This window comes from Poecilia reticulata, chromosome 22, assembly GCF_904066995.2.
Source record: "Poecilia reticulata chromosome 22, P_reticulata-male-v2, whole genome shotgun sequence".
NCBI classification, from domain to species: Eukaryota; Metazoa; Chordata; class Actinopteri; order Cyprinodontiformes; family Poeciliidae; genus Poecilia; species Poecilia reticulata.
In genome coordinates this window covers 4,198,782-4,210,235 of record NC_088851.1, presented here as the reverse complement: position 1 = coordinate 4,210,235, position 11,454 = coordinate 4,198,782, and the positions used below count along the sequence as shown (strand labels likewise).

Genomic DNA, 11,454 nt, shown 5'->3' with positions numbered 1-11,454 from the left:
AGATAAAGGTTAGTCACACTGTTAATGGGTTTGACTACAAATACCACTGTTCATGTCTGAATTGGGTAGGGAAACTGAAAACCATGCATCATTTTTCTGTCACTTCATAAGTATGCTCTACTTTGTGTTGGTTTATCACATAAAATTTGAAAGCTTTCTGAGCCATACTCTTACTTTTTTTTTTTTTTATTCTGCCAATAAATTGTATCCGTGTATTTTCCCGTCTGACCCCCTGCTGGTCTGATATGATTGTTGGTTTTTATCTTTCCATCATAGAAGACATCAGTAGTGGTGAACTCAGCTACATTCAACTCAATATTCTGACTCGATAAAAGAAATAAGTCAAAGGAAAATAATGAAGACGTTGTTGGTTTTTAGGGTTCATAAAAGGGTTTTCAGTATTGGCTCTTTCATCACCAAGTGTCCAAGGATTGAACAAGCTCTTTCAATAAAACGGACGGAGACTTTCCTGGGAAGAGGTCATTAAAGCCACAACCATGTTGGGTTAGAGGGAGGAAGGCAACTCTTTCCTGGACTGTGGAACAGAAAGCTGCTGCAGGAGATTGGGAACCAGTGATCTAAGTAGTGCTGTCTGCCTATAACGATGATAGCGATTCCAGATAACAGTTAAAAACATGTCACGTTTGATTATTGTCAGGCAAAAACAGCTTTTTTCCTCGTTGCAACTCTGAAAGCGGGTCTTTAATATAAAGAGCATGTTAAAACCTTAGAGGTGATGGACTGGTGACAAAAAAGGAAAACAGTGGATCCAACTTTTAAAAAGTCTAATTTGTTACAAGTAATCACATTAATCACAAATTTCCTTGGATAAGTTTATCCAAGGAAATATATTAAGTTGTCGTGTTTTAAAAGAAAATGTAAATAAATTACATTTGACAAACTTAATTCGATTACATATAACAAATTAACTATTTTTGTTTAAGTTGGAGATCTCTTGGATATAAGATACATAAAGCAGAAAGGAACATGAAATGAAAAAAATAATAATTTAAACTACATGCAACACACAGGAGTTTGGATTCAGATGTTTTTCACTTTACATTGGGTTGTTCCACTAAATACATATTGTAGTAACTTGTGCAGTTTACTTTTCAGTGATATTATTATTATTATTATTATTATTATTATTATTATTATTATTATTCAGCTCTGGAGAAAATCGAGGGACCACTTAAAACGATCAGTTTCTCTGATTTTACTTTTTGAGCAAAATGAACATTGTTGGTTTATTCTATGAACTACTGACATGTCTCTGAAATTTCAAGCAAAATTGAAGTATTTATTTACACAAAATGAGAAATGGTGAAAATAATGAAAAAGATGCAGTGCTTTCAGACCTCAAATAATGCAAAGAAAACAAGTTTGTATTTATCTAGGAACTCAACTCAGAAAGAGTTCAGAAATCAATATTTGGTGGAACAACCAGGAGGTTTTCAGTGCAGTGGGCTGTTCATTTTTTTCCAGAGCTGTATTTCCATATAGTGTTTGTAGTTTATTTCTCTTTCTGCAGGTGTAGAAGCAGACTTTATGGTGTTAACTTGTATTCTCTTTAAGCTTCTCTTTTCTACTCTTGCCTCCTTCTTTCCTTTCAAACTTTCAACTTTCCTTTCTGCTTACATTTCCATTACATTGGCAATAAACCCAAAGCATTTTCTACAAAGATTGGGAATTACTGATTGTACATCCCACGTAGCGATGTCCTACGTCCAGTAACGGTGAATGTTCTCAACATGAACACCTTTCTGCTATGACCTTTCTCCAGGACTGACGCAGCTTTTTTGTTGACATTGTATGACATATCATTGGTTTAAATGCCCAAAAATGTGCACTGATGTGACGTGTGTGATTTTAGGCATTTTAACTGGGAAGAAACTTAGGAGCGTCCAAATTTATTCCTCACCTGAAATTGCCTCATTTGTTGAGCCTTCAGCTTTTATTAGGCTTTTATTGTCATGGTTGTGTGGATGATAGTGGACCCAGAGTCAGAGAGGCAGAGGCAGCTTTAGGTTAAGAATGTTTTAATGACAAAATGGTGAAAAAAAACTTACAAAAATCAAAAGGAACACAGGGAGCCAGAGCAGAACAAAAACCATGAATCTAAGAGAAATGTAGGGAGAGTAGACAGGGGATTAGGAAATACTTCTAAAATGATATAAGGAACATAGATCTAAAATGATATAAGGAACATAGATAAACTAAAGCACAAGGAATAACTAGACACAAGAAATAAACAAACTAGAGTCACTAACTACGAACTGAAATAAGATAATATAGAAACAAGGCTGATCTTATCAAAGAAAGAAACTGACAGAATAATAGTGAAACTAGAATCAAATCAAAGCACCAAAACAACTCAAAACCCATGAGCTAACATTCATGTGGTGTCCTAACTTTTTAGATGAATGCAATACCCTCTGAAAGGCAGAACTGCAGATATTTGAGTCTCAGTTTTCCAAAGCTAACACAAGATCCCAACTTTCTCCATGGTTTCAAAGCTTTCCTCCTGTTTCATTTGAAAAATGTTTCTCCTGCTTTTCTGCCAGCAGCAATACTTCAACATGAAGCGTGAACAAGTTTGGTGAAAAATCTGAAAACAAAAACAAAAAAAATCACAAAAATCAGCACTGAGGTTGTAGCATTAAAACCCAGATGGACAGAAATGGAACTGGAATCAGACCGCATAGCTAACGGGGCTGTGTTTAAAATTCACCGCAAGCAATCAGATAAAAAAAAAAAAGAATAAAAAAGGGACTCAACTTGAAGGTTTAATGGCTTTTTTTTTTTTTAAAGTAATGACTTTGTGTCCTTAAAGGCACAAACGGCATTAACCCAGGCTTTTGTTATTCTAATTCATCCCAGTCTGCAGCTGGAGACTGAGAGTTTGTGTTGCAGGAAGAGTTTTTCTCACTGGGAGCTCAGAGAAGGTGTGTGTGTGTGTGTGTGTGTGTGTGTGTGTGTGCGTGTGTGTGTGTGTGCACCCTGACCCCAGTCACGTTTATGGCGGTCCTGTCCTCCATCTTCCATCGCCCGACCTCGTCCGCCCGGCTCGTCTTTATGCCGGAAACACTTTCCTGTCTTCCCCTCCCTCCAAGCCGCCTCCCTCACAAAAACCTCCTCCCACGACAAAGACATTTCCACTGGCCCTCGTTTGTTGACCTATCTGCCAGCTTGCTTTTTCAATTAAAAAAAAAAAAGTGAGAGAGAGTCATTAAACAGTTTGCAGGGAGGTGGTGGCCTGTTGTCTGATACACAGGAAGAGCCTGTGCCATCTCCTCCCGAACTTGAGCAGGTGCAAAGACAACAGTCAATGTGATCTTTGTGTCGACTGGAGGAACTTTGGACCTGGCGCCACCTCTCCTCTGTCTGACTTTTGGAAGACTTGAACCACTAAAAGACAGCGGTGACACGCTGCTGAATGGGAAACCTATATATTCTTGACCGACACAGGCCACTGAAGTACCTGCTTGTCTTGGCCACCAGCCGTCCTCGTTGCTCACTGGGCGATTCTCACAGACGGCTCTTGTTGGTCCAGCCGTTGTGTTTCTCACTACAATGAAACGTTACTAAGTGACTCACTTTGAAAACTGATGGGTCATTTCTACAACAAGAAATATGAAGTAGAATAATGTGAATCCATACAGATTTTTATTTTTTTTGTCTAGTTTTGATTTTTGGTAAATCATCTTTTTTTTTTTAGATGTTTTTGGAACAAAAGGGGCAGATGATGTAAGATTTTTTTCTTCTTTCTGTTGCTTTTCATTTTATTGACTTGTACATGTTTTCTATTGTATGAAACTGCTTTATTTTTAATGAAATGAATACATTTCCTAACTAAAAAAAAGTTTGAACATTTCTGTGTTGGGGAACACAATCACTGTTTTTCTTTTTTTCACCTCACTTTTCCTTACCGAGGGACAATTTAGACAATTTTTCAACTACATACAAAAAACTGGGGACAGGAGGCAAATACTTTTCATCTGAAGGCCAAAAAATAGGCTGTCTGTCCATTTTCACCTTTAACCTTTTATCTATATAGCCCTAATTCAGTTGTAATTCACTGTTATGTTATCGATTATCATCAGGTCTTCAGTTTGCCATCAGCTGATCATTAGTATTGATGCTCACCTGCTGCATAACTTAACAGCTACACTCGGTACGCTGCTGCCTCATACTATAAATCTCCCTTAGTCTCAACTGTGGCTTGAATCTAATGAAGTGCTTGTGAATATTTTTGCTATAAAACATAATTTTTCTTTCCATACGCAACAGATGCCAGCATCAGATATCAAACGTTAGATGAACTGATTACAGATTTGTTCTGTTGAAATAAGGAGCTGCTGGCCAAAAAACCAGCATAATAAACACGAGTGAACAATTTTCAAACTCATTTCTTCTGACTGTATTAGATGTTTACAAACTGAGAATTTCTGTTTCCATTGGATGTTTGATTCCAAATGCTGCGTCTAATTATTGGTCGTCTTATTCAGAGCGATCCCGTCCATGGGGATCGTTACTTTAGTAAAACTTCACTTCCTCTTCCAGAGCATTTTCCCCTCCTGTCCCATGACTGTTTGCTTTCCTGTGAGTCATTCTGCCAAAGTTTTATAATCTAATAATAATGATAAAGCTGAGAGAATAATCTACCCACACTCTTCTGATGGTACGACTTAATTCACTTTCGCTGTTATTGCCTAAAAAAATCCCTCACCGCCACCATAATCGACTCCAACAGGGGGACAAATTGTGTTTCGCGGCGGGGTGAAATAAAGGTTTTTGTCAAATGATTGAATTCAGCAGCAGCCGTGGAGCAGGCTGAGGAGGAGGAGGAAGAGGAGGAAGGAATAAAAACCTGCCCAATAAAATGCTTCAGGTTTCTCTGTTACTTTGATTAAAACAATAAAGCAGGTACTTGATCATTTTGTGTCCAACAAGTCATCTGGTTGTGTATCCTCACTTTTATTGAACATAGAAGTTGTTCCTGAGTTTGTGCTTGGTGAGCCCTGAGGCCTCCACACACTGTAAAACTGTCTTTTTAATCAGATTTTATCAAAAATATTCAATAATTCTACAAATAATCCAACGTTTTTTCAATTGAAATAAGTATCACATAATGTCAACTGGGAATATTTTTTTCTCATAAATTATTCTTGATCACAAATACAATGTCACAAACTCTGCATTTTAAGAAAAGATTTTAGTTTAATGAAGGTAACGCACAGCGTTTACACTCTGAACCGCCGTGATGTTTGTTGTTGGGGGTCATGTCGTGATGACCTTTAAAATGGGTACATGACCTCATGACCTGTTGCATGCTCCGGACTTTTGGTGTCAGATGATTTCAAGACAAATATTAGTTGTTGTATATTAAGATTTTGAGGGGAAACAAATCAAAACGACATCAATATCTTGAAAGACAATAATTTGCTAAATAAGAATTTAAAAGTTTGTTTAAAAAGATGTGGAGAGTTGATGTTAACTGATAAAATTTATTTATTTATTTATTTTTTGTTAGTAACAATGTCAACAACAATCACCTCAATTTAATGTTGTTGTTGGACACAGCTGGTCAGTTTTTTAAAGTGTAAATTAAGTTCAAATTGAAATTACTCGGAGAAAAAAATCTAAACGTACCTCTCTGTCTAACTTTAGCCTGAATTATAAACTTTCTTTTTGGTGCTATATTGTATTTTGCTTTAGCACCAATCAAGCCAATGAGCACAAAGAACAGAAATTAAGAAAATATTTACTTCAATGTAAATGATAAGAACATGAAAAGCATGAATAAAACTGAAAACTGGAACACCCAAAGATCATGACTTAAAATATCTGGAATCTGAGATTTGGGAGTAAATTCCTGAGGACTCAATACAAACGTAAACATGCAATTACAAATCATTTCTGTGGTCTAATTTTAATCAATTATATGTATTTATCCACAACCAAAACATTAATATCAATTCAATTATAATCTACATGATTACCTTTTATCATGTAGATAAAAGGTAATCATGAGAAATCATGATTACCGAGAAATCATTCTCATGATTTCTCGAGAAATCATGAGAATGCATTTCTCGAATGGAAATGCATTTCCATTTCCATTCGAGAAAATCCATTTAATATTTGCAAATATACAAAGAAAAAAAAACCTAAATGACAAAAATTAACCTTTCTTCATGCTTTCGTAGTTTTCGGTATACTGAAGACTTTTGAAGGCTTTCAGTCTTTGTCTTTATTTTTGCGGAAGGCAGAAAACAAAGCGGCTCCCACGACTGCAACCGCCACGCCGGCGGCGGCAACACCTCCGATCACAGCCGCAGTTTGAACCTGCAAACAATGAGCCACATGCTACTGTTACTGAAACACAGCGAGCGTTTTATCAGACACATGAACTTCAAACAAGCTACGAGTTCTGGATGCAGTTTGAAAGCCTGTTCAGAGCCGCAGGAGGCTCTGAGACAAGAGGAGGTCAGCTGCCTTCCACTTGGGTTTCTGGTGCTTCTCATAAGCAGATGGTATCATGGGTAAAGAACATTATGTGGAAATGTTGAAGCACAAATTTGTCTTCCAACTGGTTAATCACCCAAAATATACAAAGAAACTAGTTACAATGTGACTTAATGGCAACAAAGTTTGGAGTTGCCTTGACAGGCCCTGATCTCAGATCTACAAACCTGACTTTTTAAAACCTGATCTGTTTGGAGGACTGCAACAGACTGATGACCTGTCCAGGGTGACCCCGCCTCTCACCCGGAATGTTAGCTGGAGATAGGAACCATCATCCCTCCTGACCCCACAGAGGAACAAGGGTGTACAGAAGATGGATGGATGGATGGATGGATGGATGGATGGATGGATGGATGGATGGATGGATGGATGGATGGATGGATGGATGGATGGATGGATGGATGGATGGATGGATCAGGCAAAACTGAGGCAAACTACTGAGAACCAAGGATGCTGAAAATGTTTAACTCAATATTTAACAGAGATGCGCTGATCCACTTTTTTCACTTCTGACTGAGGTTTAGTATCAGCTGATACTGATACCATTCTTAAAATGTTTTTTTTTTTTTTTTTTTTTTTTTTTTAAGCACATACTTAAACATACTGAATGATTGACTGTTTATTTGCTAACTCTGCACCAGAACTGCACACTTAAATACAACAATAGCTTCACTAACTTGGTCAAACATTTAAAACAACTTTAATTTGTTCAGTCAGTGCAATTAAGAGTAGAACAGCCAATGAAAAATAAATGATAAAGAAAGTGAGACTGACTAAAACAACAGGTTGACTAAGTTGGTCAAACATGTAAAAATAAACTGTAACAAACCTTCAAATGGTTCAGAAAGTTCAATTAGGAATATAATGTAAAATTAATAAAAAAGCATGGCGTCGATCAGAGCAAAAAGCATTGAACTAGACTGAATAGATCTAACATTATGGATCTGGAACTTTGTCGTGATACTGGATCTAAAAAATGTTTCAATATTGGAAGTGATACCGGTATTAATATTGGATTGGTGCCTCTCTAATGTTCAAAAGGCAAATCAAATTTTATTTGTATAGCACCTTTCAGCAACAAGGCCTTTCAAAGTGCTTTACATCATAAAAACACAAAAATACATAGAACACACAGTCAACAGGCAGTTTAACCAAATACTAAGAAAATGCACATAAACCTCAGACTGAATCATTGAATCATCACCAAACAGTTTTGCTTGCAGCTTGTTCTAAAGCAGATATCAAAGCTTTATTGAGGAGATTTCATAAACATTTACTCACCTGTCGTGATTCCGGTTTGCCGTATCGAAGCTCGGTGACGAAGTGTTCGCTGTTATGAGTGGCGACGTTGTACGGACGCTCCTGACCCACCATCTTCACAGCGTTGCTGACGATGGTGCTGGGGTCAAGAGGCTGGTACTTGTCGTCCAGGAGGTTGTTGACTTGGAAACGGTTGGACCCAACGACTTCCCAGATCCTCTGACGCCTCACCGTAGCGTCGCTGCTCCCAAGGAAGGCGAGCACCTCGAGCAGATCTCCTCCTCTGTGAGCTTTATGGGACATAAATGAGGAAAGGCTTATTTATGTAACGTATTTCCACAGACAGATGTCGCAAAATCGTTCCCAAGAAGGGTTGAACCAACAAAATGCACAGCAATACCGGAAGGTACGACTTAGTGAATTCTTCCATTTGGGTTTAACAAATAAGAAAATAATTTTTTAACGCATCAGCCTCAAATTATTATCAGTCACAGTACTTTTGTTTTAAATAATAAAAAAAAAGCTTACTAAAAATTTACAGCTAAATTTCTAATAGACAGTTTATGAACCTCAAGAGTCTCAAATGAACAGCAAAGCTGAATATCATCAGCAAATATATATGAAATATCACTGAAATTAAGTAATATATTCTAAACACAAAATAAGTCCCAGCACAGAGCCATGAGGAACTCCACACAGCAGCTCTTTACCTTCAGACATAAACTGGTTTACAGATAAAACTCCTACCAGAAAATGTAGGAAATAACTGATAAAATACAGAGAGAGACAATTAAAGTTAAAGATTTTATCTGTACAAAATCTCTTCAATGATGAGAGTAAGTTAGGATGTTGTGATACTTTTACACAAAACCTTCACTTACTTGAAGGAATCAAATGAATGACTTCACTTCCTCCAATGAAAACAGCCCAGTGGTGATACACCCCACCGAAGATTTCTATCAGGTCCCCCGGCTTTGCGTCTACGTCAAACTTTAACAGAATGGGGAAAAAAGGAAATAGCTTTAGGGAAAAAGTGAAGAGTTAAACACAGACATAAAGCAGATCTGGGCTGCACAAATCTGGGCTGCACAGTGGTGCAGTTGGTAGCACTGCTGCCTTGCAACAAGAAGGTTCTGGGTTCGATTCCCAGCCCGGGATCTTTCTGCATGGAGTTTGCATGTTCTCCCTGTGCATTAGTGGGGTCTCTCCGGGTACTCTGGCTTCCTCCCACAGTCCAAAAACATGATTGTTAGGTTAATTGGTCTCTCTAAATTCTCCTTAGGTGTGTGTGGTTGTTTGTCTCTGTGTTGCACTGCAACAGACTGGTGACCTGTTCAGGGTGTTCCCCGCCTCTTGCTGGAGATAGGCACCAGCAGCCTCCTGACCCCACTAGGGTGTAAGAAAATGGATGGATAAAGCATATCTCTGATTCCAAGTAGTTATCTATTGGTTAGCTGTCCAGCATAACATTAAGGGTTAAGTGAGTTTTATGTAAGAAAATAGGCAGCTAAAAGCTTTTAGAAATAGATCAGAAAGGTAAACAATGGGACAGAATACTTGTTCGTAAAACTCTGTGGGACTCACCAGAAAGGGAGCCATGTCTTCACCTGGACAACTTCACAGAAAATGAAACTTACACTAAATGTTTTCTCCAACTTGAAAACACTTGCAGCAGACACAGATTGTGTACATATGCTGAACACAGTGTAGACTCAGTACACACCCTCATGCTGTGAATTATTAACTACACCATGTTGACCTAGTAATTTAGTTTCCACTATTGACTTTTGTTTGCCACCAAATAACTTGCTAATAATTTTCTTTGAAGCGTTTCAATTAAAATGTTAGTAGAGATGCCTCTGTATTCATATCCCAGGAACTATCCCACATATAACGACTAACTTCAGTAGTTTTAGGTCAAACAAACAAAATGGAAACCGAGGAACACGTCAGTCAGAGATATGAAAGGGTCAAAGCAGGTGATCAGTGAAGCAGCCAAGAGCCTGCATTACACTGCAAAAACACAAAATCTTACCAAGTGTTTTTCAAGTGCAGATATTGTTATATGCTTGAAATAAGACAAAATTAATTTAAACGGAATTTTTCAGCTAGATTTAGGAGCTTGCTTTAAATCAATAATTCTGTAATGATTCCACTGGCAGATTATTTCACTTGTATGGAAAAATGTCTTATTGTAAGTGAAATAATCTGTCAATAATCTATTATGTTTTCATCAATATTAAGTAATTACTGACTTAAAACAAGGTGCTTGCTGCTGAAAAGTTACATACAAGTTAAGTTTGTCTCATTTCAAGTGTTTGCACTTGAAACTAGACCAAAAATACTTGGTAAAATGTTGTGTTTTTGCAGTGTATGACTGTGGGGGAGCTCCAGAGAGCCACGGCTCAGGTACACATTTATTTTGAAAGGTAAATGTCTTTGCATACACCCACAAATCTGAGCTGCGTATAATAATCATTATCTGTGTTCCCATTACAAATATGGAAAGAGTAAGTTATTTTCTAACATAAATTATTGCTATGGATACTTTGTGACTGCACTCTTTGGATAGGGGCTGTTAAGAACATCTGAAGATGATCAACACATCTGTCAGACTTGAACGGCGTGTTCTCTTCTCTTTCCCATTTTGAAAACTGAACAGAAATGGTCCATGTTATATGTTACATTTATGCCCCCCGTGAAACAGGAAATGATGGAGTAATTATTCATTAAATATATATATATATACATCCTTTTTTTAAACTGGCACTGCAGAGAAATGGAAAAATGTTCCCTGCAAAAGTAAAACAATCTGGACAGGAATGACTCCTTCAGTCACTCTTATATCCCGTTGATAAAAACAGGATTTGGAGACTATAGGAGTTTGTGTTTTGCTGGATTATGGCAGCAAAACTGAGCTCCAAAACATTAAGGTTTGTCCTTCTTCCCTAATTTTAAGTTTAGTTATGGTAAATTATTACAGTTAAAACTTGTTTGGGTAGTCACCCGCCCATAAACAAAGAGGAACCAGCACACTGTGTCCATATTCATATGTCTGCGTAAGCAGAGACCTCCTTCACATCATCCTACTGTTGGCACGGTGACGAGTTAATTAAATGTCCCTCTGGGGTAAATTCCTCTGTCAATGACGACCGAATATGAGATGGTCTGACTTTGAAAAAGACCTAATGGAGTTAATCTTAATGTAGGTAAAATAAAAACTGTATTCAGAGTCTAACCACATCAACTCTTTTAGAATGAAACAGTGAGATTAGAGAAATGAGAATCTCTTGAGAATAAATGTGGGTCATCTGAAAAAATGTCACGACATTGATAATAAGTTTCATCTTTCCTACTTAGTAAATCTCGACGTGTCATCAGGTCTATGAATGCAATATTAATGCAATACCTGTAAATTAAAAACATCTCTCATCTACGCGGTTCTTTTTTAGCTGCCTGTTTTTACCTTCCTCCCATAAACATAGCGCTGCTTAGATTAATGAACTCTGATGCTGTCCACCAATGGATGCGGTAAACAGAGGTAGTGTTTAGATTGTTCTATTGCTTTTATTATGATAAAGAATATGTTATTCTTTATTTGGAAAAATAAAATGAGCACTAAAGAACAAAAACAGAAACAATGCCACTCTTAGTTGAAGTGCAGCC

General features: G+C 37.4%; 1 protein-coding gene across 1 annotated transcript; it reads right to left on the bottom strand.

Moving 5' to 3' along the window:
* Positions 1 to 3,422: 3,422 nt before the first annotated feature.
* Positions 3,423 to 9,598, bottom strand: LOC103458162 (phospholipase A and acyltransferase 3-like). The gene is made up of 4 exons (XM_008398790.3): positions 9,373 to 9,598; positions 8,670 to 8,778; positions 7,810 to 8,078; positions 3,423 to 6,348 (listed from the first exon to the last, which is right to left on the bottom strand). The coding sequence occupies exons 1-4, from the start codon at positions 9,385 to 9,387 to the stop codon at positions 6,241 to 6,243; spliced, it is 501 nt and encodes a 166-aa protein (XP_008397012.1). The 5' UTR covers positions 9,388 to 9,598; the 3' UTR covers positions 3,423 to 6,240.
* Positions 9,599 to 11,454: the final 1,856 nt, after the last annotated feature.

What these genes read in the sequence shown, in the direction of transcription:
- LOC103458162 (XM_008398790.3), bottom strand. An exon ending in CATTCATTTGATTCCTTCAA is followed by an intron (nt 8,079 to 8,669) that starts GTAAGTGAAGGT and finishes TGTCCCATAAAG; the next exon opens with CTCACAGAGGAGGAGATCTG. An exon ending in GCAAACCGGAATCACGACAG is followed by an intron (nt 6,349 to 7,809) that starts GTGAGTAAATGT and finishes CATTGTTTGCAG; the next exon opens with GTTCAAACTGCGGCTGTGAT.